The sequence below is a fragment of the Rhinolophus ferrumequinum genome, chromosome 20 (assembly GCF_004115265.2).
Source record: "Rhinolophus ferrumequinum isolate MPI-CBG mRhiFer1 chromosome 20, mRhiFer1_v1.p, whole genome shotgun sequence".
NCBI classification, from domain to species: Eukaryota; Metazoa; Chordata; class Mammalia; order Chiroptera; family Rhinolophidae; genus Rhinolophus; species Rhinolophus ferrumequinum.
Genome location: NC_046303.1, coordinates 7920940 through 7948724, shown reverse-complemented (window position 1 = coordinate 7948724; position 27785 = coordinate 7920940). Strand labels below are relative to the sequence as shown.

The 27785-nt window shown below is 41.1% G+C and overlaps 1 protein-coding gene across 1 annotated transcript in view; it reads right to left on the bottom strand.

Annotated features, from left to right (window-relative positions):
* Nucleotides 1-27785, bottom strand: part of AOAH (acyloxyacyl hydrolase) — a 140270-nt gene that overhangs the window by 100344 nt on the left and 12141 nt on the right. Inside the window, exons 2-4 of the mRNA XM_033088018.1 lie at nucleotides 26555-26650; nucleotides 16316-16382; nucleotides 7840-7939 (exon numbers count right to left, since the gene is read on the bottom strand). Of these exons, the coding sequence (XP_032943909.1) occupies nucleotides 7840-7939; nucleotides 16316-16382; nucleotides 26555-26650 (263 nt within the window). The remainder of the gene's footprint in view (nucleotides 1-7839; nucleotides 7940-16315; nucleotides 16383-26554; nucleotides 26651-27785) is intronic.

The following is a 27785-nucleotide window of genomic DNA, read 5'->3' as shown; positions in this document are numbered from 1 at the left end:
ATAAAAAGAGAAGAATCCTGGAGGACCTTGCTTGATTTGGGGCATCAGGGAAAACTTAGAAGAAATGGCTTCTGGGCTGAGCTCTGATGTAGGTGCTTAATGAGGTGAAAAGAAGGGCCAAGAGTGGATGCTGGGAGACCAGTGATTAAAACTTTAAAATTCAAAGTATCTTTTAGAACTGCTCGAATTCACTAGGGTCATTAGTTTTTCTTGAACTAAAGGAAGAAAGAAGAATATTGTCAAGAAAGAAATAGTTATCATTTTTTAACTTCTCAAAAGCAGGCGAGAAACGTTTTCAAATCTTGAATATTGTATAAATAAATACCTTCCTTGGAATTATTTTATTTCTTCTACTTATCAGAAACCAAGGGTAACTTAACATCTGAATTATTATTGCTATCCTTTGAAGAGTCTTGAGATCTCTACGAGTTTAATGATAAAGCAAGTTTTGAAACAAGTCTAAGTAAATAAATTCTCCAAGATTCCAAATATGGGCTTAAACCAAAATACAGCTTGGAATCTCTGTCAAGCTGCTCTGAAATGCTCAGAGAGATGATTGAACAGTAGACCGTATATCCAAGCACAATGTTCAATGCTGTCCTCAGTTCTATTAGAGTTTTAAACCTTCAGGTCTTCTGGGAGCAATGTAATTGAGTGGTCTCTGATATTTAAAGCCTTTCTGTTTCTGTGATCATTTCTTGTCTAATGACCTTCAAAGAGTTTTGTGGAGGCAAAATACATAAGAGGTAGATGGACTCTCATTTAATTTTCACTTTTTTAATTAATGAGAAAGGGATCAGCATTTGCTCTTACATTTTTAGTACTGTGATCTTTTTTTGTGTAAACCAATTGTCTATGGCCTTTGCTCATTTTTTTTCTTTTTAATTTTTTGTTTGTTTGTTTGTTTTGTTTAAAGTTAGTTTTATTTATGTTTTTAAGGAGAGTGCAGCTCACAGTGGCCCATGCAGAGATCGAACAGGCAATCTTGGAGTTATTAGCACCACGCTCTAACCAACTGAGCTAACTTAACTGGTCACCCCCTTTTTCTTTTTAATTTTATAAGGGCTCTTAGAATCCTGGAGAAACTAATTCTTGTGTGGCATAGTACAAAAACATTTTCCCAGTTTGCCATTTGTCTTTTGACTTTGTGTAGGCCAGGTTTTTAATTAATCAGATGCATTCAGATTTCCCTTTGTGACTTTTGTATCACAGGTTACAAATAAAATTGCTCAGGTTTTCTTCTTTTCTGGTTTCATTCTTTATGAGTCAACCTTTAATTCATTTGGGATTTATTTTGCTATTAGGAATAGAATATTAGGAATATTGGCATCTAGTTTAAATTTTATTTCCAAATGGCTAGTATTTAGTTCCATCCATTTGTTGAATAAGCTCGTGTTTAACCACCAATTTGAAACTACTTTTATCAAAAACAAAAATCTCAAATGCATTTGAGTTTATTTTTAGTTAATAATTTACAGTTAAATTATTATTACTTTACTATATTCTGTTTGATTTTAAGCTGACTTTTCTGCATCTATAAGGCTAGATTCCCCTGTCATTTATCTCAGTGTTTAAACTTTCCTGAGATGTTTAAAGAGGAACTTTAAAAACATTGTCAAGTAAACAACTCCATCACCCACAATTTGCTTGAACTTTGATTTCTCCTATGTGAAACTGAGATAATGGAATAACCTGGCAACTGTGTGGGAGGATTTTAGATGATGGATACCCAGTACGGAGTCCAGCTTTTGGTATGCTGCGGCCACTCAGATTGTGGTTATCATTGCCTTTTATTTTCCAGCCCCGAATGTGTACTTTGGACACAATAGGAGCTCAGTGAACATGTATATTACGAGAATAAAAGATTGTCTATGCCTTAAAAGCCTATTAATTTCACCGAAGGCCTTTTTGAACCGTTTCTGTTTCCAGTTACCAAGATATGGTTGTCTTCTAGGCACAGCCATAGGTTTATTAAGTGAGTTAGTTTGGAAAAATTTATTAACTCTTCCAGAATATTAAGGTACACAAAAATGTTCTAAAGTTGTAAGTCATTCTTTCTTGAAGGTATGTTCCCTTCAAAAATAACCTTGGATTTCTTATGGTTTGCTAAGTCACATTGAAGATCAGCCTTTACTTAAGAAGGACATTTCCTTAATCTGAAACTCTGATGGTCACACAAATGGCCTCTTTCTTATTTAAGAATTTGTTTTCCCCTAGGCTTGGATGTGTGAGAAAACACACACTATAAAGAACTAGGGTGGAGGAGAGGGAAGGAGCAACTGTAAGCTGCAGAGGTTGACTAGATAACCAAATGGGAAGAGAAGCTTCATTATTTCCATGTAGTTTAGATGCCCAGAGGTGGGTCTCCATATTACAGTTTTGAAAACTGCTTCACATTCTAAAATAAGCGAAACATTTTTTGCACTCTGATATATTCCCTTGAGACCAGATAAATCCTCACAAGGGAGGAACTAAAGCAAACACATGTTTAGAACTGCCCTTCCCATTTATCTTTCATCCAGCAAATCTTATGAAGCACCTGCTATGTGCCAGGTGTTGTGCCAACCCTGGGAACATGATGGTGAGCAAGAAAGACATGGTCCCTGCCCTCAAGGGTCTGAAAGAAAGAAACAAAGTGCTATGAGAAGGTAGGAAAGGAGACCTCCTTCAGGTTGCTCAAGGAAGGCCTGTGTGAAGAGGGGATGTTTCAACAGAAACCTGAAGGAGGAGAAGGTGCCAGCCGTGCAGAGAACTGGAAGAGTTCCAGGCAAAGGGCCCAAGCCAGGGCGCTGAGGCAGGCAAGACCTGGGGTGCTGGAGCCACTCTTAGTCCATCTAGAAGACAGTCTCCTCCACTCCTACCCCCAAGAGGGGGCCCAGCACCCCTCCACTGAGACGCCTGTCTTTCTGTTGGAACACTCATCTCTTCCTCACAGTTTGTTTACGTCTACATCATTTCTATCTGCCACATTTGCTGGCCTACTGTCCCACATAATTCATTCCATATAAATGTCTGCTGGCTGAAGAAAGAAAAACAATTATTCTGCAGAAGCTATGGACTTCAGGCAAGTCCTTCCATGCTCCAGGTCTCGACAGACTTATTTATAAAGTGGGGGAATCCTATCTGTCCTGCAGATTTATGATGGTTAACAGAAGATAACTTTCTTAGGGTGCCTGGTGGTGGGCTTGACGAAATGTTTGTTGAGGCAAGACTAAATAAGTACGTGGATGATTATGTGATTAAACTGGTAATGTGAAAGCTGGGATATTTATACAAGATTCTTGGAAATTAAGCCCTTTGGAATATTTCATTAAAATGAAAAACCAAAGCTGCCTTTCCTTCCCTCTGTCACTGAGAGCTGGTCAATCTAAATGTGCTCCTTAGTCTATGCCAAACACAAGTGTCACTTTCTCATAAAGAGTGCAAACTCACTCTTTCCCAAGCTCATTTATGGCAGTTTCCTGGTCGTCTGGATGTCAGAGAAACACAAGTTCCCTGTACACAGATACACTCCCACACACCTTGCTTTGGAGAGCTCCTGGTTCCTGCAGAAATTGGACTCACTGGGACAAGCCATTACAAAGTCTGCATTGTTTCCTGAGGCAGCGGGCCTCCTTGCAGCAGTCTAAATGGGTTATCAGGCCCCAGGGAAATAAGGAGAATCTATCTCCACTGGAACACACACTCTGAGTATAATTCTCTTTTAATGTTGATCAGAGTGGTGTGAAGTAAGTCTTGCCTACACCTGTGAGATATTTGCAAATGCTCCTGGTCCCTCCCATTCAGGAGTGGTTAGGAAGGGGGTCTGCTCAAAGCTACAACATCTGCCCTGGGACCTCCGAGTTAGGGGACCCAACAGGGAGCAGCTTAAAGCTGGGGAAGCTCCAGGCTCTCATCTAAAAAGAGAGGTGTATACAGGACAGGGTGCATGCACATTTCAACTTTCAGCTGGAGAGCTGTGGTGTCAGAACCATGCTTACGCAGATGCACATACACCCAGCGGCAGGCAATCCCTTGTTTTGTGTGCCCAAGAGAGGAGGAAGGGTATCAACGATCCCCTAAACTGGGCAACACAAAACCATTTGGGTGGTCTTTGCAATGCAGCCTGCATGTTTTTTTCTTGTCTTGTATTTTCCTCCTTCCTCTTCTCTCCAACGCTTTCTCCTCCTCCTGCCTCCTCCTGGTGCCACTGAACACTGTAGACTGTTTCTTGCTTCACTTAATTACGGATGAAGTTTGTCATGTTTGAGCACACAGTGGATATGGATATGGAACATGGTTACAAGATTGGCAAGAAGTGGGCCTGGAATTCCAACGGGGCCATAGACAGTGACAGGGGGTTCACTGTGACCCCCGAATGCCGTTCCACCATTTACTTTCGGCCTCACTAGGGGCAGAGTCCCACTGCGCTCACTGCTGGGACGGCTCTGCGGACTTCTTGGTGTCGAGGGGCCCCATTCATCCCCACCCTCAGCGTGCATTTCACGGGGTCATGGCTCGCTTCCCACCATTGCTATTTTACCAGAATCTGAAATGCATGAAAGGCAGGACATAAAAGGTGCAGAGTCCTGCCCGGAAGGAGTTAGCTGCCCCAGAAGCAATGGTTTGATTCAAAGTAACCATACCCAGGAGTACTCTGAGGTGTAGAGCAGAGTGGTCAGCACTTGGGCTTTAAACACAAGCAAACAGGGGGCTGAACCCTCTTGTTGCCACTTACTAACTGTGCACCGGCGCGAACCCCTTAATTTCTCTGAGTCTCAGTTTCCTCATCTGCACAATAAATACACCACCACGAGCACCGTTAAATGAGAACACACTTGGAAAGTGCTGTGCCCAGTGTATTATCCATATACCAACTATGTGCCTGGGAAGATGGAGGCAACAAAGACGGGCAAGGTGCAGACCTGCCACCCCACATATTGACACCCTAACAAGGAAATGTATGTAAACTTAATATCTCAATATTCCTGTGCCTCGCTTTCCTCATCTGTCGCCCGTGGACAACAACGATACCGACTTCTAAGAGCGATGCACATAGAGCATTCAGAACAGTGCTGGCACTTGGACTACACGAAAAGGTATTTTGTGATGGTGGTTGAGAGGGCGTTGACATTTTGAGGAGAGAGGGATTATTTTACAGGGAAGGGGACAGTGAGATGTGATTGGAGGATGAGCCTGGCCTTGACAGGACATTCTGGGTGGAAGGAATGATTAAGAACGAAGGTGCAGAGGTGGGAAGGTTGAGGTGGGCTCGGGGAGAGCCAGTCACTCCTTTGTGTCTACAGCACACATCAAGGACAGCAGTGGCAGTCCAGGAAGGGTTTTTGAGAATCCTAAAACACATAACTTCATTGTGTAGGCAATGTGGAGTACAGAGCTGGGGGAAAGCAGATGATCAGAGGTATACATTGGGAAAATTAGTGTGGCCACGAAGCAAGGAAAATCAGAATTCCCATCAGTGATGAGAAGCTGGTGGCACTTCATTTACTTATCAAATAAATATCTCTTTGTTACATATACGGCACCACTTAGGCATTGGGTATACAGTGGTGAACAAGACAGAGTCTGTCCTCTTGGAGGTTATAGCCTACTGGGAGAGACAGACAGACAGACAGACAGGCAATCACACAGGCGTATCATTTAACACAAGGTGAGTTCAGCGAAGGAACCCACAGGAACTTTGACTAGGGGGCTACATAAAGGAGTCAGGGATGGCATCCCCACAGAAGGGACACGCAAGCTGAGATCTGAAAGATGAGAAGGAGTCCACCAAGGTGAAGGACGAGGGAGAAATTGCTTTCCAGAAAACGGCAATGGGATGGAGTGACAAGGTCGTATTTCTCTTATAGAAAGGCATTTCTGGCACCCATGTGGACAATTTATTGGAAAGAGGGCAAGAGGAAATTGGGTTGGACTACCTGGGAAGCTAAAGCAGGAGTTACATCAGAAGATGATGTGTGAATACTTCCTGCAGTGACACAGTTACACGCAAAACACGGATGAATTTCACAGACAAGAGAAGCCAGACACAAAGGAGAACAAACTATATCATTCCATTTGTGCGAAGTTCAAGAATAGAACTTTGCATACATGCACTGGTATTTGTGGTGATAGATTTCAGAACAGTGGCTACAATGAGGGTGCGTATTGATTAGGATAATTTGCAGGCTGCAAATCATTTCCATCTACGGCTTTACCTACCTTTAGTAGGTAAGTAATTCTGCCTTCTAATTCACATCTGCTTCGTAGATATAACTTGAATGCCATGAAAATGATATTTTGAGTGTTAACTCCATAGAGTATAAGAATCATTGCTTTTAAAGTTGAACATTTTGTGACTTGTGTAGCTGTGTGTGGGATTATATGCAAATGATGTCACTCAAGGCAATCACAGAAACCCATGCCACTTGCCTTTGTACATACACGTTTCCTTCGTACTTTTATCAAACAGCAAATATTACGATACGATCCTGAACACATGAAAAGTCTTTTTTTGAATTAAAATTGACTAACTCTGCTAGAAACCAGTGGAGCCCACAGTTTCTCACGTGGAATTAGGGGAAATGTAGTTGGCTCTTAGTCAGTAACAGAGGAAGCATGAAATGCTCAGCACTTCTGATATCTGCATCTGTTTCTTGCTGCTCAAGGAGACAGGCTTATGCCACTTAATCTTGTCATTCGGCAAAACCATGTTCGTCGGTTAGGCCACAAAGCATTAAACAAACTTCATTTCAATGAGAATAAAAAGGACATTACAAATAGAACAGAAACCTGTTGTGTTATATACAGAAAAACTACAATTCTGGGAAAGGAGGCATGGAATTTTATGTTATTTTTATAAGAAGCTTCTGAATATCCATATTGTGAGGCCTAACTGGATTTAATATTATACTTTCATTCAGAGTATAATTTTCAGAGTGTGAGGAGGGAATTGTGTCAACATTTGCAGCCTTGACGTTCCCTGCATTCTGGTGAAAAATGGTCCGTGATATAAGGCACACAGGGTATTCTGAACAGCTATCTCGGAATAATAATGCTATCGATAAAAATTATTTTAGCCACCATTTTTATTAACACTTTTTTTATATAGCAGGTATTGTGCTAAGCATTTTAAATGTCTTAGCTCACCTGCTTCCCACAGTTAATGCACGAAGGAGGTATTTTAGGCATTTTATTATACCCATTTTATGGGTGAGAACATAAAGGTCAGACAGGGTGACCAACTTCCCAGCTTTTCCCACGATGTGGGACATTCAATGCTTTTACCAGGGAAGGCCTGGGCAAACCCGGATGAGTTGGTCACCTTTTAGAAGTCACTTGTTTTTTGTTTTTTTTTAAATTAATTAATTTTTTTAATTTATTGGGGTGACAATTGTCAGCAAAATTACATAGATTTCAGGTGCGCAACTCTGCACCACATCATCCATAAATCACACTGTGTGTTCACCACCCAGAGTCAGCTCCCCTTCCATCACCATACACCTGATCCTCCTCACCTCATCCCCCACCCCCCAACCCCCTTACCCTCTGGTTAGAAGTCACTTGTTTGGTTTTTAATTGGTAGAGAGGGATTTAAACCTCTTCTCCCCTTGACTGGTCAGATTTCCTACCAACTGCCAGCCCAGCATAACAGTTAAACAGGAAAGACATTCTTTGGCAGCATGGAGAGAAGGGATCTAGGTTGAAACTTGGGAATATTATTCACAGGATGTAATTGGATATGTCATCTCGCCTCTTCCTGTCCCCGAATCGCTGAGTGTAGCTGAGCGTCCCTTTACAACACTTCCAAAGGGTTTGCGTGTCACTGTAATCTGACCTTCAGAGTGAAAACCTACTCACCTTGGGAAGGGGGTAGAGATGGCACAAAGGTTGGCCAGGGACCTGTTCACAGAACTCCAAGGCGTGACACACCACATCAGCACTCATATCTGCATTAAGCCTGGAGGGAAATGGGGCAAAACAAAGGCTATTAAGATCGCTCAGGCATCAGGAAACAGAAGCTATTTCAAAGAAAGGGAAATCCCCAGAATGGACTCTAATATCCTCCACTCACTGCAGCATGGCCTTCTAGTCCAGTCCCTTGTAGCTGCTGGGTCATAACGATTTCCTGCCAGGTAGCTCTCACCTAAATTTTTGAATAAGGTCCTGGGGGCTGGGAGCCCCCCCAAAAAACCCCAAGAATACCACTGAGCTATGTTTCAGCTTCTCACAGGAGCATGTGATTCTTTTCAGGAGAAGCAACAAAGAAAAAGTATTGCTAAAGGAAAAATGGACAGGGATGTAACTTGATGGAAACAATAATTTAAAGTTTCCTGGGCCTTATAGCAAAAAATCACTTACGATAGAGCCTTAAACTCCTAAAATTATTTTCTTAGGCATAATCCAAATCTCTCTTTCCCTTTAAAGTAAATATTTCTTTACCTTATGGAAGAAAATAGAATAGAATTGACTTTTCCCCTGGGGATGGTAAAAGAATTGTGTTCTTCAAACATTTTGGTTTATGTCTAGGTTTGAAGGGGCTAAAACAAACTTCTTATATCCAGGTTTTACCTGACAACTCTAAAACTCTTCTTATCAAGACAGAATATAATATGCTGCTTCAAATAAAGGAATAGTAAATTATGGACTTTTAGTAAATTTGTCATGTAAATTATTCATTCAAACCACACCAAAACAACAAAAACAAAAAAATCCCAGAAACTTAGGTTGGAAATATCCAAAGACTAATCTTGGAAGCAGTTATAGATTCTAGAAGATGCTTTTGGGCATTTCTTCCCAGCTGACACGATCACTTAACTGTCCCCCTTCACCCAAAGGGACAGATCCCTGGCAACTGTGTTTATACTCCATACCGCCTGGTTAATTGATTGGACCTCAGTGGACTAGTCTTCTTGTAGGACCAATCAGATTCTCTCTTATGGAAATTTGGAACCGGTGTTAAAAAGATTGACTTCATTCTGGACGGTTCTCAGAATAATAGGAGCTACATTTGAGACTGTAGTGTCATTTCCTGCCATGTTGACTGAACATTTGGAAAGCTAACCTGTAGGATGGGGTTCAGGAAGCAGAACCCAGCATATGTGCAGTGAGGAAGCCTGGGGAGAGTGTCCCCCGTACTCCTGGTGGCTTCCCAGTCCTGTTTCCTCTGTCTAAGGCCAAGATATATGTATTTTGCCCTTGAGTTCCATGATAGGCTCTAGGTTCCCCTATAATAGATCCCCTCCCCCAATCTATAACAATGACCACCTCTGTCACTACTGCAATTACTACCGCCTTTCTTCTCTCCCTGACCCTCCTCCTGTTCTTCCTTCTTCTGCAAGGTCATGTTGTTTCCATTTTTTTTTTTTTTTGACTGAAGGCAGTCACAGCCCAGACGTGGGCCGGCCCTTGAGAACTATTGATTAGCTGGGGAGTGCTTGCCCCTGTGACTAGGGCCGGGATGTAAGTCACTGGATGTAAGTCACTGGATGTAAGTCACTGGATGCACGGGATGTAAGTCACTGGATGTAAGTCACTGGATGGACGGGATGTAAGTCACTGGATGCACGGGATGTAAGTCACTGGATGTAAGTCACTGGATGGACGGGATGTAAGTCACTGGATGGACGGGATGTAAGTCACTGGATGTAAGTCACTGGATGCACGGGATGTAAGTCACTGGATGTAAGTCACTGGATGGACGGGATGTAAGTCACTGGATGGACAGGATGTAAGTCACTGGATGCACGGGATGTAAGTCACTGGATGTAAGTCACTGGATGTGAGTCACTGGATGTAAGTCACTGGATGCACGGGATGTAAGTCACTGGATGTAAGTCACTGGATGTGAGTCACTGGATGTAAGTCACTGGATGCACGGGATGTGAGTCACTGGATGCACGGGATGTAAGTCACTGGATGTAAGTCACTGGATGCACGGGATGTAAGTCACTGGATGCACGGGATGTAAGTCACTGGATGCACGGGATGTAAGTCACTGGATGTAAGTCACTGGATGCACGGGATGTAAGTCACTGGATGTAAGTCACTGGATGTAAGTCACTGGATGCACGGGATGTGAGTCACTGGATGTGAGTCACTGGATGTAAGTCACTGGATGCACGGGATGTGAGTCACGGGATGTGAGTCACGGGATGTAAGTCACTGGATGCTTGCTGACTGCACTCCCATTGCTGCCTTATTTCCCTGCTCACCATTCCACAGACTCTCCTCCAAGGGGGTTTGACACTTGGATATGTAGAATAAGAAGTGAGATTTAGAAAAGTAAAACAAAAACAAGATGCAAACAAAACAAAACAAAACAGCACCCAGTTTTCACTTAGTGTGTAAGCAGCAGTTTTAATGGTCCCTGAACATGAGAATAGCATTTAAAGCCTCTAATAACCTTATGTGTGGACTACCAATCAAAAAATGCTGGGAAGGAACCTGAGAGTTTATATCATAAAACTTTCTGTAGAAAGAACTGTCCCATATTAATGAACACGTATCTTATCAAAGCCCATCAGAAAAAGAAGTGCCACTTCAGAGACTTTCAAGCATTTAGATGGTCACTAATGTGTGAAAACATAAGCTGGGACCACAGGCTCCCAAATTTCATTCCAGCTGAATGCGACTAACAACGTGACTGGCAAGATGGCTTCCCAAGCTTTTGTGAGCATCTGAGTTAAGCGGGAAAGAGAGTTGATCACCAGAGCCATCTGCGTGGCCCCTGGGTCTTTCATGGGAAGCGGAGAGGAAGTAACCGAAAGCATAAAAAGAGGCCACGTCTTCTAAGCTGTGGGACAAGCTGTTTGTGACAGATAGAGAGTCCATTACCGAACTGTCTACCAAGGGTCACTAAATCAGGAGAACGTGGCTGTTTTGACACATCTGTTCTCAATTTAACGGTCCATTTATTTAACTGATGACTGCTATCTTTATGGGGTTCTGGTATTTAGTGGACTCAGGAGGGTGCTCAATAGGGCTCGGCTTTATCTTTCTTAATTTTCCCCCTCTATGGTTAACAAACCATCTGTGGCAATCCAGGACCACCACAGCCAATTCATTATATGGTATCCAAGACCTATTCTCTTTCTCACACAAAGAGAGCACACTTTCAAGTACGTGCATTTGAATATGGGAGTGGAAATGGGGATCCCTGGTCTTAGAGTGAGGCTGGCTTTCTCTGAACTGAAGAATAGGAGAAGGGAACTGGGTACATGGTGTCCCTCCCAAGGTCCTGCGTCATCAAAAGAGTGAAAGTGAGAGGTACTCCTTTGGACAAGAATAGAAAATGCTGAGCTTCGTAAGTCCAGGCAAGTGTGAGACCATTGGAATGTATAAGATGCAAAGAAGTGACAAATAGCACGTGTGTTTTCCACCAACCTCGGGACAGAAGACCTAGCCGACACACTCGTTGTGAAATCTTTAGGAAATCTCCAAACTCATGATAACCATTTCCACCCAGCTTTGTTTTCTTTTTCCCAGCGCGGCAAATAAGACCAAAATGGTCATATTTTAACTTACTATACTTCCTTTCACTACCTTCACAGGGACAGAGGTGTGCAGGAGCTGATTAACATTTGGCAGAGCTGATTAACAGGTTTAGTTAGGATCGTGGTAGAATGATGTCAATGATGATGGCATCACCATAGAACACAAAAAGGGACAAGGTCAGGGGTAAGTTAGCAGATGGGCAGAGTAACAGCCGAGGATGGCAGGGAGCTGAGGACAGGTCCTTTCACACATGAAAGCTATGAAATTTAGACCTTTGACATCACTTTCAAAGGAGGTTTTATATATTATATATATATATAGTCACAGCGATACACGCAGAGCAGTGAAACACTTCTTCCTCTTACAACTACTATTTTCATTCCATTTCTGGACCCTACTCCTTATAGTTTGTTATGAATTTAAACATTTCTATAAATCTTGTAATTATCTTGTGAATGGCACAGTTATATTGCTCGGTATTTTTTTTGGTGTCTGAAAAAAACCCTTAATTACAGTTAAGGTGCATCATAATCGTTAGAAACCGTCTTTTGTATTTTTGTTATAAAAATGTTAGTAGTTTAGGCCTCTCCTGATCTCTGAAGACTCCTAGGTTTGGAATACAAAAATGTATGATGTAGAGGGAAGCAGAAATAGGTACCAGGAAGCGAAGTAAGATGGACAGAAGACCAGAATCAGGTGTGCTATGGCAATCCATGTCACAGTGGATGTCAAGACCAGGCGTTAGAGGACCTGGCAGGTGGTCACTGGCTAGGATTGGCTGTTCTTGGAAGTCACCCCTCCTGGATTGACCGAGGTTCTTGGGGGGATGCACCTGAGTGCTCAGGTGTCCCACTTCCTAACGACATCCTGTGGCTTGTCTGTGGGTAAGAAATGTCATTGCTGAATAATTAGTCCACGAATCATTGAGAATTGACCGGTGTGAAATAAAGAGAAGGGATGATGTCCTCTGGGTTAGGAAACACATTTCATATGAGAAGCCTGAAATTCAGGTAAAACTAAACCATGAGGTTGTCACTTTGAGGGCCTATATCACCCCAGAACTGCATCTGATTGATTAAAACAAGCTATAAGAGGATCATACCATAAGAGGAGAAATTTCTATCAGCCAACAACTAAATAGTGACAGAACCACGAAGGGGTATCATTTATTACATCTGTCTTCTTCAAAGTGGTCCATCCCATACTACTGAGAATGAACCATATCATGACTTTGAATGGTCTCAAAGAAAAAACAATCCCCCCACTAATGGAGTGGCCCTCTTTTGGTGGCTGGCTGGACCCATTCTTTCCTAATACCCTTTGTCCCCTTGTACTTATGTGAGGTGAGGACTGCCTCATACATTTCCCGTCTGCAGCACTTAGCGCAGTGTCTGTCTGTCCTCTCTCTAGTCCTTTTGCTCACTCTACTCTAGCACTCACCACTCTCCTGCCAGCTACAGAAGAGCACTGGGTTTCCAAATGAACCCAGGCTGTTTCCCTTTTTCTCCCAGCATGCTTGGTAGCCAATCTCTGACACCCCCTCTTGGATATCTGGGTGCACTGGCCTCTTTGGCCTCTGTGACTGTTTTCCACTTACGTCTCTAGGCCCAGAAAACTCTCTGTGGCCAACTTGACATTTCCCCCAGAGCATCTGACTCATAGTAGGTATATAAACAGATTCCTAGAAGTTTTTTTTTTCTGTTTTAATGCATTCCAGTAATTTTATTTGCAGTCTACTCATAGCTCATCTATAGTGAAAATTTTGTTTTGTTAAAGTATTAATTAATTCCACAAACATTTATTGAAGGCCTCCTCCCTCCCACGCCTTCCTTCCTTCCTCCCTTCCATATTTTGCTAAGTACCTAGACATACAAAGATGAATAAAATGTAGTCCTAACCCTCAAAGGGCTTTTAATCTAGTTAGCAACTCAGAGAAGTAAACAGAGAATTAAATTACAAATACATGTGTTAAGTGTTGTGCTGGGGGTTTGCACAGGGTACTAGGAATGTGTGTGTGTGTGTGTGTGTGTGTGTGTGTTGGTAGTGGTGGTGGCAGGAGTGTCTGTTTTAGCTTGGGAGGGTCAGGAAAGCTTCCAGAGCAAATGACCCTGGAGCTGAGGTCCAAAGAATAGGATTTATGTGGGGTAGACGATTTGTTTGGATGTGCCAAGCAGAGTGAGCAGCTCATGCGAAGGTCCCGAGGCAAAAACCTCCTGGTGTGTGTGGGGGAATTACAAGTGGCTGGGATTGTCATGAACTATGCAGCCAGGGGTGAGTCCAGAAATGTCTTCAGGGACAGTTTACACATAGCCTCATGTATGGGGCTAAGGAATCCTGAAAAGGGTGTGGAGGATTTTATGTTAGAGAGCCCAGATTAGTTTTGCGTTACAAAGATATTTGGCCTGCTATAATGTGGCGGAGGACCTCCAGGGCAGTGGGCAAGCCCGCAGGCCAGGAGTCCCGTTAGGAGGCAGTGGCAGTAATAGAGGGATGAGCTAAGAAGGCAGGGCTTCTGCCTTCCACACTGTCACAGTGCAGAGCCCGTGAGAAATCAGTGACCACAACAGAGCGAGGTCAGTATTGACAGAGGCCGCTGCACAGCATGGCGGCGTGCTGGTTACAATAGCTGTGGTAAGTGCTGTGCTATGGGATTTTACATTTCTTTTGTCTTTAAAATTCTGCACCTCCAGGTCCCCCTGTTGTGGGGTGGTGGTGATGCTGTCCTCTGAGCCTCTCTGCCCTGAGGCTAATGGCAGAGAAAAAAGGGGCCACGTAAGAATGTTCATAATACCACCATTCACAAGAGAGCAAACCAGGAAACAACCTAAACACTCATCATGGGAGAGCAAAGGACTAGACTCCTGTAGAAACACAATGGAATATTCTACACGGTCAGAGCAAATGAGCTACAGCAATGACACCACTTTATGGATGAATCTTAGACATAACATTTTAGTGGAAGGTCCCAAGAGATTATATACAATGTGATACTCTATCCATAAGGAAGTTATTAAAATAAAAAAGATGTTTTAAAGGAATATATATAATAAATGCATTATTAATTATAATTCTTTTATGTAATTGTATCTTATTATATTATCATATATTATTTTTATATAATTACATTGCTATAATAAATATATAATAAAACTGTAGAAAAAGGAAAGCAAGAGAAAGGTGAACATAGGATTTGTTACTGGGTGGAAAAAACATGAGATTGAGAGGGACCATCTGGTTAGAATAAGTTATTGTCAAGGTCTTAGACTTTGTTTTGGGTGGTGAGTTTGGAAGCTGATCACATTACTCAAAGTAACTAAGTAACAAACTAAATAATAAATATAAGAAAGCCATGAAGAGATCCTTGATGAGAAAGTTCCATGAACACGCATATGATTTACCTGATCCAGTGTCCCTAAATTCAAAAAAGAAAAAAGAGAAGAGAAAGAAAGGAAGCAGACAGTGATAATGGCACACGTGAGGGATACTGAGAGACCAGGGTGGGGGCTGGGAAGTGGAGAGGACCAGGAAACCCGAGGGTGAGAGAAGAGAAGAACTTGAGAAGGTCATGGCCTGAGGACCCAGAAGGTAGAGAAGGAAAAAGCTGGGGCATGTGGGGCACTCAGGAGACATGGTGAAGTGTGTATGCCCAGCCAAGAGAGCCCAGTCATTTGCTGGTACTGGTGAATTGTTGCCACACAGCAGCCTACCCGTCTGTCTCCACGTACCTGCCCCTAAAGAAAGGAGAGTCTGTGAGACAGATCCTTTCAGGGACTTTGCTTCACCTTTGTGCTTGCTCCTTATGTCTCCCTGTTTGACCCCAGAAAGATGGCTGGTCAGCCAATGACGAGTAAGATTCCCTGCGGGGGGGACAACTCAAGCCAGGCACAGCCGAGTGGGGACCAACAAGAGAATCCACGGGGTTCATAGAGGTGGGCACAGCCCCCCACCTTCCCCCAGCTAAGGAGAGCCTCTGCCTCCGTGGCTGCATTCCTTCCCACAACCAGCAGGGGAAGAGATTCAGTGATGTGCTCTCCATCTATTCATATGCATAAAGGTTTTGTCCCTTGGGGAAGTACATACATCCTGAGACTTATGGTTCAGCTGCCTGCAGGCAAGGGTGATTGGCTTGAATCAGTTTCCTATTATGATGTTTAGGATTCACAGATCTTGAGACTGACAAGCTTTATCTCCTTTACTTCCCCACCTAACTAATAAAAGCCATGCGTAGGCCCAGGTCCCATTCGGGGCTCAGTCCTTGAGGCTGGAGTCCCTTGGCCCCGCTTGCACTCTATTCATGGCTACTGTCTTTCTTAACCCTGCGCCGCTGTCCTCGCTCCCCACAACCCTCGTCTTGCGGGACGTGACAGTGAATTCCTTCTGAAAGGCTCTTGGAAAGAAATTGAGCCCAGTCACCACCCTGTAGTTTAAGGGGAGCCTTTGCCCACAGTGATCTGAGTCACGTTTGAGCTTTCTGCTATTACCGTGTTTCCCCGAAAAGAAGACCGGGTCTTATATTAATTTTTGCTCCAATAGGGCTTATTTTCAGGGGATGTCTTATTTTTTTCATGTACAACAATCTACATTTATTCAAATACAGTCATGTCATCTTCTTCTGGAACATCGTCATGATGTACTAAATGCGTCTGTCTGGCTCAGATCTTAAATGGGACTTATTTTCGGGGTAGGTCTTATTTTCAGGGAAACACCGTAACAAGAACTGGAATTCAGCTCAAGCACTTGTTTAGCAAGTACATTGGCTGCAAACAGCCAGCAGCCTCCCAGTTCTTCAGTTTCTTCCCATGTCCCCAAACGAATCAGATTGCAGTGCCAGGGTACTCACAGTTTTATGATATCTGGTCCAAATGTGCGAACCACTAAGTAGCAGGTGCTCTTTAAGAACAGTTTTACTAAGGAAAATAAAGAGGGGAAATAGAATATTTTTTATTATGATGAATTTAACACATGAGTTAATAATTATCATCTTTACCAGAAACCAAAGCTGAGTGATTAATTTATCATTAATTTAAGTCAATTTTAAGGGTTCAGGAAAAATGTTACAGTTAATGTAACCATTAAACTATCATTTCTATCTCAGTTTTGGGCAAATTTCACTTTGTTTACTGTACATGCTAAAGATCACAAATTTATTTTAAAAATACAGTTAAATTCTGGGATTCTATTTTATTTTTCACAGCAGTGAACAGCTGAATGTTGGTAATGTTATTTGTTGAAGTTGAAAGAAACAGGAATCACTTTAAAGTAAATAACCTGAAACATAGCTTTGTTAAAAATATTCTTCTCTGGTGTTATTTGGGGGACAAAAAAAAGACTTCACTTTAGCTATTTAGTTTTTGCTATTGATATTCCAGAATAAAAGGAGACTGTCACAGGTGTTCCTGCATTCACTGTCATCTACACCAGAGAACACACACACACACACACACACACCACACACACCGCAAACACACTCACCACAAACACACTCACACACCGCACACACACACCACACACACCACAAACACTACAAACACACATACACACACACACCGCACATACCACAAACACACACACACACCAAATACACACACCACAAACACACACACAGCACACACACCACAAGCACATACACACACACACACACCCAACAACAATGCGGTCTCCTTCCTCCCACCCCCTCTCCCATTGTGAGAGTACAGGAATGCTTTGTGGATTGATCTGTTTGCACAGTGAAATCTGTTAACTCTCAGTCCTGTTTCTCCAGTTGGTGGGTCTACTGTGGAATCCTGGTAATTCCACATGGGACCTTAGCAAAGTTAGGGACAGGGGGGCTGTCCTGGGAGGGGAGGGGAAAGCCTCCGCTGGGGGAATTTATCTTGTCATGTTTTGCTCAAACTGGGCTGCCCTTGCTTGGAGGTTACGATAGTGAAACAACATGATAAATATTGGGAACTCTGTCTGGTTCTTCATTTTTACTCAGTGGTAAATAATGTAAATATTACTTTTACATTTAAATAGATATATTCATAGGACTTAGTCTTACAATAAGGTCTGAGACCTGAAATATATTGTACTTTTGAAGTAGGAACTTAAAACTATATCCCCCACGTTACTTTTGACATTACAGAAATTCAGAAAACAAAAAAGTCTGAGGGAATACTCTGCACATCTGCATGGCAGCAAATTAGATAATTTAGATGAAATGGACAAATTCCTAGAAAGACAAACTGCCAAAATTGACTCAATAAATTGACAATATGAATAGACATATGACGAAAGATTGAATTAGTAATTAGAAACTTCCCATAAAGAAAAGCTCAGGACCAGATGTCTTCACTGGGGCAATGTACCAAACATTTAAAGAAAGCATCTGAATAGATATTCTCCAAAGAAGACACCCAAATGGCCAATAAGCACACAAAAGGGTGCTCGATATCATTAGCTATTAAGAAAATGCAAATCAGAACCACAATGCGATACCACTTCCCACTCTCTATGATACGCTGTAGTAAAAGTGACGGATCATAACAGATATTGATGAGGATGTGGAGAAATTAGAATCCTCCTGCACTGCTGATGGGAGGACAAAATGGTGCAGCCATTTTGGTAAACAGTCTGACAGTTCTTCAAATGGTCAAACACAGAGGTACTACACGACCCAGCAATTCCACTTCTAGGTCTATACTCAAGAGAACAAAAAACATATCCACATAAAAGCTTGTACATGAATTGTCATAGCAGCATTATGCAAAATAGCCAAGAAGTGGAAACAAGTCAACTCAAATATCCATTAACTAATGAATGGATGAACAAAATGGACTCTATCCGTACAATGGGATATTATTCAGTAAAAAGAGCAGTGATGTTCTGATACATGCTACAACAAGGATGGACATTAAAAGCATTACGCTAAGTGAAGGAAACAGGACCAAAGACTACATATGGTGTAATTCCATTTACATGAAGTGCCCAGAATAGGCAAATTCATAGAGACCGTGGATTAGTGGTTGCTTAGGACGGGGAGGGTGAAAGTTTGGGGGGTGACAGACAAGGAGTGCCGGGTTCCTTTTTGGAAGAGTGAAATATACTAAACTTGACTGTGGTGATGGATGGACAACTCTAAATAGCCTAGGAGCCCTTGAATTCTAGGCTGTAAATGGGTGAATCATGCTATGTGAATTATATTGCAATATAACAGTTTAAAAATGATATATCCTCTTTTCCCTGGGTACTCCACTGCAGTGGAGAGTGTCAAGAAGCTCTGAGGTAATAGGACTCAGAGACCTGAATTTCAGCATCAGCTCACTGGCTTCTGCCCTTAGGTCGCTGGGTTTCCATTTCCTCATCTGAAAAGTGGAGGAATAGGACTCAGTGTCCTTCTCCTCCCTGTCTTGGAACTTTGGAGCATGATGCACCAGACATTCACAATTACGTGAGCTTTCAAAGCACTTTGGAAGAGTTTCAGGTATCGTTAATGTAGAACTACCATGTTTTCCCGAAAATAAGACGTAGCCGGACCATCAGCTCTAATGCATCTTTTGGAACAAAAATTAATATAAGACCCGGTACTATATATTTTACATTATATTATATTATATTATATTATACCTAGTATTATATTTTATTAATTTAATTAAATTATATTATATTATACCTGGTATATATTATATTAATTATATTATATTATATTATACCCAGTCTTATATTAATATAAGACCAGGTCTTATGTTAATTTTTGCTCCAAAAGATGCATTAGAGCTGATGGTCTGTTTAGATCTTATTTCTGGGGAAACAAGGTAGCTTAGCCAAGAGCAGAATGATTTAAAACCTGGCATTAGGGTGTTCTTTGATAAAGTTTCAGTATGGCCTGAAAGGCAGAGAGAATCCATCTTCTTTCTGGTAAAATAAGAGGGGTGTGTGTGTGTGTGTGTGTGTGTGTGTGTGTGTGTGTGTGTGTAGAAACCTGTTTGCTCAAGTTGAAATGAATGACCACAGCCTGTCCTCATCTTCTGAGCGGAACCACCTCCACCATCAGTTACCTTAGACGGAGTTGGTGATGGTTAAGCGTGAGAGGCTCCTGGAGCAGTGCTTAATGTGGGGCACGAGATGGCCCTCTGAGAGCTAAATTCTAGATCAACAAGAAGGATGCAGAGCAAAGATCTGCAAAGTCTGCAGAAAAAGCCAGACAGGTGCCAGTCAGCCGTGATCAGATGGCAACCTCACTTACTGATACAACTGAAGAAAAGATTGGCACTAACATATTGCCAGTAACCTATGTGATGTAAAATGTAACAGTTAAATCCTGCCTGTGACGAGGTACAAGAGTATTTAATTTCCACAGAGTGAAAACAATTTGGAACAGTATGGAAATAAAGTGTGGCCATTACCGAGGGTGAAGGAGGGTTAAAAAAAAAAAAAGAATTACACAACCATCCTACTTTAGGTGTATTTTTGTGTATATGTAAATAAAATCTAGAACAGTCCAGGATGTAAGTCACTTTCATGTTTAATATCACTTCCTTTCTCATAAGAGCCTCCTGAGTGAGGGTTATTTTTTACCCTCATTCTATAGGAATGAACATTGAGATTTAGGGAGCTTAAGGCTTGCCCGAGATCACTGATAACTATATCTGCGGTTCAATAAGAGATTAAAATATTGTACTCCAAAAGCCCACCTTACTTGTAGTATGCATTTCAAGGTACTTGGGACATTTTATTTGATGCCTCATCTATCTCAGGTGTGTAAGGTATTGTTATACACTAACTAATGATGAGAAATTTGAAGCACAGTCAGTTAAATTAACCACAGAGCTACTTGTGAGGCTTTATATTCTAGGCAGCAAGTGGATTTTCAGAACCTATAGAATGGGAGGAAAGTTGCCTTCCTCATTTTAAGTCTGCATGAGGGTTTAACTACCGTATTCCACAGAGATAAGATTTCTGCATAGGTGACCCGAGAAAGGGAAGTTCCAGCAAGCTTCTCAGGGCCTATGAGTCTGCTGACCCCTAGTGAGAATGATTCCGGTAATCATTTTTCCATTAACAATTCTGAGATTCTTCCAAAGTGTTTACAGACAGCCAGAGGCAAAAGCAGTGGGTGAAACTGAAGGTTGGAAATGCTTTCCCAATTGGAAAAAAAATTGTCTTCCCGGGCCCAGGAAAAGCCAATATGATTTACTGAGTGATGATTCTCAAGAATGTTGTATACGTGGTTTCTCTGCTAAGATTATATTTTCTGTACTTATTTGTGTGTTGATGTGCAAGCTTTCCCTTCCTCTGTCCCCCATTCTCCTGGATCACCAGACAGAAGGCAATACAGGGCACAGGAAGGACTATGGTCCAGGTTTATTCTACTTTCTAGAAGTCCTTGGATATAGGAGACAGACTATCTTTGTCTCCCCACACAATTCACGGACCATTCTGTGCACTGTTTTCCACATCCATAAAATGGAAACAGTCATGCCTACCTTGTCCTTATGTCTGTCAAGTGAAAGAGGCTTTCACCTGAACTGAGGATCTTATTTTCATACAAACGCAAAACAGTAATTAATACAATACAGATAACCCCAAACAGCCTTCTGAACCCTTTGAAATTCTGTACAATTTGAAACGTAACCTACCACTGAAAACTGGAATACTTATTTTGCTTCCTTTGGTGAAGTGCCAACTTCTGTTTTACCAGAAGTTGACTTTCAGCCCCTCGTTTTACCTCAGCAGACTCTGAAATTTTCTGTTACGGGTGAAAATTTTCTGTTATGCGTGAGAAGGAGCCATGATGAATACCTTGAATACCAATAATCAATCTTGGTTCGGGTTGTTTCACGTTTTGCTATTGCATAAGGAGGGGATAATCTAGAAGAGAGGATTTTTACTCAGCCTTTCATCTTTGGACAACACAATTCTGCTTAAAAAGAGAAAATCAAACTCAAAGTACAAATGGTGATATATGTCAGTGTGTTCTATCACACAGAAGTGACATCCAATCAAACAAGTCTTGATAATTATAACTGTTCTTCATTTTTCCTTTTGTAAAATAGTAATAATATTTCTCCTTTTTTTCTTTAATTCAGAGATGTGAAAATATAAAATAAGGTTTATAATAGATTGTGAATGTCCAATAATAGGGGGAGGGATAAGTAAAATATAGGCTATTTATATGCTGAAGATCTATGGAGTAATTAAAAGACTTGACCTAGGTCTATATGTCTTAATGTGTATAGATCTCAAAAACGTCATGTTGAGTGAAAAACAGAAGTTGCAGAGCAATACATACAGTTGACATTGATGTAAAATTAAAGCTCCCACAAGAGAGGATTCTGGAAAGGTTATGGTAGAGGCAGCAGAGTTTTGGAATTTCTTTGAATCATATATATGTATATATTCAAAAAATGATACACATTTTAAGAAAGGAAAAAGCTGTATTAAAATTATAACACAATGAATGACGCGAGCATTCATTTGATTAACGCCATCTTTTGAGTGAACATCATACTACAGATTCCTACCATAATTCAGTGATTCAATTCAACTTCAAAAAGTAACACATAGATAACATCTTTTAAAATGTGTAAATTTTGGGGGCAACCCTGGTATGTATGTATATATATATATATGTATATATATATACACATATATATATACATACATATATATATATACATATATATATATATATATATATATATATATAGAGAGAGAGAGAGAGAGAGAGAGAGAGATTCTAGATAACCCCCCTCCACAAAACCATAGATAATAGTTACAACAAAACTAGGTATCTCCAAGAACCTCAAAAGATAAAACCATGCACAGCCACGCCTTGCGGGTTATCAATATCTGTGGAAGAAAGAGGAGGGAAGGAACTGGGGATGGGGGGGGGGCTCTCGAGGTAAACTCGAGAATAGGAGAATCCCCAAATAACCCACAAATATTGACTAGAATGCAAGGTGGGCCAATCGAAGAACAGCACCTGGACCCGGGAAAGGTTTTGCCAGCTTCAGTAGCAGGAGAGTGCCAAGGGCTCCAGGTTAGAAGGATTAAGGAACTCAAGTGGCCTGGCACCTACATGTTCTAGAAACTGACCCACCAGAGCTCCTTTCCAGGGCAGAGTCCACAGTGAGGAGAGGCTACTGGGTTTGGAGCCAAAACTGAGCTGGATAAGAAGCAATGTAAAGAGAAAAAACTAGATGAAAGTGGGCAGGGGAACCAAGTCAGAAAATCTCAGAAAGCAAGCTGCTACTTTTTTTTTGACACTACACTAAAACAACGGAAGCAGGAGCTCTGTGCATTTAGAAAAGCTACCCCTAACCACTTCTTTTTCTAAGAGTTTTGGAAAGCTAATTTCATATAAAAATGAGCAACAGAAATGTATCTAGGTCAACTCCCATATGAAGTTATTATCGGAAAAAAAAAAAAGAAGGAACAGAATCATATCCCTACAGATAGCAAAACCATGCCAGAAAGTCTTGCCAAAAAAGGATGAAAACATAACATTGTATTTCAAAATGAGCCAAGAAGCATTAATAAAATGATAGAAGACACAAAAGAACAACAGAAATCAGAATTAGAAAAACCCAAACATGGCAATAAAGAAGTCAGGGAAGAACATAAGACTATAAAAGACATAAAGTCTAAACTAGAATGAACACAAGAAGTGAATACAATAGCAGATGTCTTAAGATAAATAGAAGGTGAAAGGGAGGAAACAGTTTAAGATAAAAAATAAATAAAGAGATAAAAAGTATTCAAGAGATAAGCAAAATATTGAAGCTAGTCAAAGAAATTCAAAATATGAATAATAGAAATCCCCGAAGAAGAAAACCAGCTTAAGGACATTGAATAAATACGAGAAACTTATAATAAATGTATTTATTTGACAGCAGCTATGGACAGCACACTGAATGCCCCAGAACGTCAATGTATATATAACTGACACCCAGACATATTCTAGTTAGATAACTAAATTTTATAGAAGAAAGAAAAAAAATTCCTTTGAACTTCTAGGCAAAAACAGCAAGTGACTTATAAGAAAAAGAAAATTTGATTATCATCAGGCTTTTTCACAATGTATTTAAGACACTTAGGGAAAGAAATTGTGTGCCAACGATTTTTATATCCAGAAAAACATTGACTTGCAAGTATAAAGGGCACAGACAGCCTGTCAATCAACATGCAAGAAATTCAGGGAGAATTTCCCATCAGCCCTTCCTGAGCAATGAGCTCTAGACAACTCAGCCAGACAGACATCCTCATAACGGCTGACGGTGAACTTCAATCAGAGCGGCTGATGGAACTAAACCAAATGAGAGCGAAAAGGGAAAGGGCATTGTGTGTAATGGCTGTATGCACAGATGATATAGTACGACGATGAAAGAGAAATGGGAGAAGTATAGGCAAAAAGCAATTTTAGCTGCTCTCGGTGATTATAAAATACATTAACGGTAGTAGTATTAGAATTGATATTCTCAGACAGTTCTGGGTGTAACGAGGGACAGGGCAGTGAGTAATTATGGGCTATTTTAATGCTATCAATCCCTTTGTCCTTGAGAATTAGGATTTAGAGTGTGGAAAGGAGCAGGTACGAGTATGTAGGGAAGAGATTAAGAAAAACGAATCCTGTAGTCCTGAATTTAAATTTGGTGTCCGTGTGAACTCATTAGATATGTGATCTTAAAATATATGGAAATGTATGTATATGTAATTTCTATCACAGTCTACTGAAGAGGCCTAGAAAGAATGACCTACTCAGTAGCAATGAGCATTTCTATGCACCCAGATTGTGGTTTGAAAATACTACTTCCCATTAAAAGAAACCAGGGCTTCTAAGGGAAATGACTGATTGCAGGTCTGGGACTGGAAATGTACAAGTCATGGCTGGCACACCTTGTCTTGTCAGTCAGGGAGCAAGCTGTCAGAAGCTACCTAGGCTCATGTCAAAGGGCTCAGGAGCCAAGTTGAAGAGGTTCCCTCTGGTCAAATTTGGGACAATTTGAGCCTCAAAAGGATAATAATTGAAATAGACTGAAATTCATCAAATATGTATAAATTCATCCGTTCATAATGGTGCTTAAAGAAAATGAATTGTCTACTCTGGGATGATCCTAGAAAGGCAATGAATTAATTGAAAACTGGCAAATAAAGCAAAAGAATCAAACATTTGTTCTGCTTTTCCTAATATGAACAGTGCCGTTAGGAACTGTAGGGAAAAATGTCTTTAAAATATGATGATGAGGAGGAAAATTGTCTCTAACATATTTCAATTACTAAATGAAATATAAATGTCGGATTAAAGGAGCACCATTTTGCAACCCCTCTATGAACTCAGAGGTCTGGTCATTGAACATCAATGACTGCTAACATCACAAAAGAAATAAGAGAAAAACACTTAAGATGGCCTCCTGATGAATGAAAGCACCAGCACTCAGAGTCTTGCCAAAGAAATCAAACTGGAGTCTGATCAAAACTCTGGATCCAGCTGCCAATTTTCAGGCAATGCAGAGCACAGAGAAACGTATTCAATCGTACAGGGATGCAATCAGCAAAATCCAGATTATGGGAAACTCTACAGGCCAAATCCCACAGTCAAATTGCAAGGAAAAGGAAGAGATGGAAAGGAAACTTGCAGATTCAAATAGACTTAAAAGACACATCAAAATTTTTAAAACTGGGCAATACTATGGTGTCTGGGAATACCCACTTGGGTGATAAATTATAAAGCAATACAAGGAAATGATTACAGTAAAATTCAGGACATTGTTCTTTTAGGGGGAAGAAGGGAGTCGTGATGAGGAGCTTCTAGAATGATCTTGACCTAAGCTATGTTTACAAGGGCATTAAAACTATATATTTATTTTGTGTGATTTTCTACACTTGTTTTACCAATAAAAGGTTAAAAAAAATCACCCATAGGACAATACTATCCATTGGTTATGGGTTCACACAAGTGAATGTGAAAGTATAAGGTTTGAAAGGAAGACTACCCATTATTTCATGTGACTGGTTCCCTCTAGAAAAGTAGGAGAATAGACATGGGGTGGGGGAGACCAAGGGGTGTTTCAGGTCTATCTGCCACATCCTAGTTCCACAAAAGAAAGATTTGATGTAAATATGTCAAAATCTTAGCAATGGTCAATCTGGAATATTGTAAACACATGTGTTCGTGTATTATCCTCTCCCAGTCTTAATTTTTGAATTTTAAAAATTTAGCTTGTCAACGCATATTGTGACAGCATGCAAAAAATTCCCTGAAAATGCTTTGCTGCTATTGGCTCTGTGTGCTCTATAAAATCAAAGATACAATCACCATTAGTCTAACAACTTTGCTTACAAAACATAACGTGGACATCCTTGATGAATTAGCTCCTTAACATTAAGTGAATGAAAATGTGACTCTCAAAGAAGTTTATCCATTGTGACTGTTCACCTAATAGTATCTATAAGTGAAAAAAGAGCATTTTCTTTCTGCTGAGATTGAAAAACAAATACCGGGGGCGCCAAAAAAATGTATACATGACTTGTATTCATCTTTTGTTATCGGTATATATTGAGGATTACAATTTTAATACAGTTTTTTCCATTCTTAAAATGTGTATACATATTTTTGGCACCCTCTGTATATGACTTGTTTGAACCATCAATCAGCTCCTTCTTCTTCAGGGCGGATAAGGGATTTTACTGAGAAAAAGTTGAAATCAATGGAATGTTCTCAGATTATTTTCTCATTGGTGGCTTTGAGATCAGTTGCCTTCTCAGCCTAAAGCTCTGTCTTGGTAGAACTGTGCGTGTTTCTGGGTATGTGAATGTGGTCAAATTAATATGCAACATTGAAAATTGTTCATTATTTTGACCACAATGACCGTGACTGACCACCGTTTTTCTGCCATAATGGAAAATGAGTGGTTTTCTTGTGTGTTTGTTTTAATTTCTATGAGCCCCATAAAAATATCAATTTACAGAAATAGCACAATTGGAATCTCCTCCAAAAGCATGTGTGGGGTCTAAACTCATTCATGGTGACCGAGGAGTGGTGACCCATGAGTGAGAAAAGAAAGGGGACCCACCGCCGCAGGACCCTTTCTGTACTTACCAGGCAGGTAGCTGCACAGTCTCTCCATCGCAGCCTGGGCCGTAGCGTTGTGAACTTGTGCAAGCTGTTCAATGACAGACAGCACCACCACACACCCTGCAAGAGGGCAGACGAGCATGTCAGCAGGGTCACATAGAAAACTGCTGGGGACTCAGCGGGGAGAAAAGGGGTATGCGTGTGTCCTTAAGAACACCAGCTTTTTCAAATTAGAGAACTTTTGTTTGCCATTTGCCTTTTAAAATCTCCCATGTGCATAAATGCACTATGAGTTGTAGTGAAATGTGAAGTGTGGTAAGGAGACCTTGAAAGACCGGTTGTCAGTCCAGTTTTGCCACTTGTAAGCTATGTGACTTTGGGGAAGTAAATGAGTCTTACTTTATTTCTGTTTCTTTTCAATCACCTGGGAGAAAGAGATGTCTTTTAAAAGAGACAGTGCGAGGAAAATAACCTGCACAGAATAGAAGCTCCATAGACGCTGGTTTCTTTCCTTCCCCTTCCCTTCCCTACTGCAGGGGACGTCTTCATTAGGGATAGGACCACTCCCATCTGACACGTTCTCAGCCTGTGATCATGGATCTTATTTTAAACTTTAGAAAAGCAGTGGAAATTGCCCAGGATCTGGAGTGAGACCTGGGTTGAGCCCTGCCTTTCAATCTTGGACTCACCACCCAGCCTTTGTAAGCTTTGGTTTCCTCACTGCAAAGCAGGTAAATAATATGTGCCCCATAGGGCTGCTGTGATGATGAAATGAGATAACAGTGAAACCGAATGTACCTTGGAAATCGTAACACTGTTGTAAAATACTATTTTACCTCCCAGCTAAAAAGCACACTGCTCGGAAGCATGTACCAATATAATGAGTGTCTAGAAGGAACATTCGATTAAGTTAGAAATACGTCCTTCTGCTACCTTGATATGTAAGTGTAAAGAATTGCTAGGCTGACACTCCTAGAAGGTTCTGTCACCAGCCTTGATGTCCTGAACCGCTAGGGAAGTCCAAACCTCCTTTTTTCCCAAAGGCAGGGCACTCTTTCTTTTATACACAGGGGGTTGGTTGGTCAAAGATCAGTAAGTCTGTGAGAGGAGATTATTAGGCCTCATTGAGATAAGAGGAATGGCGCTTGTTAGCAGAAGTTGGTTTCCAAGGAGGGAAAAGAAGGTTTACATCCAAAATGAAGTTCTAGGGTGCCTAGCTCAGCAGTAAGCTGACTATTACCCATGTGCTCAAGGA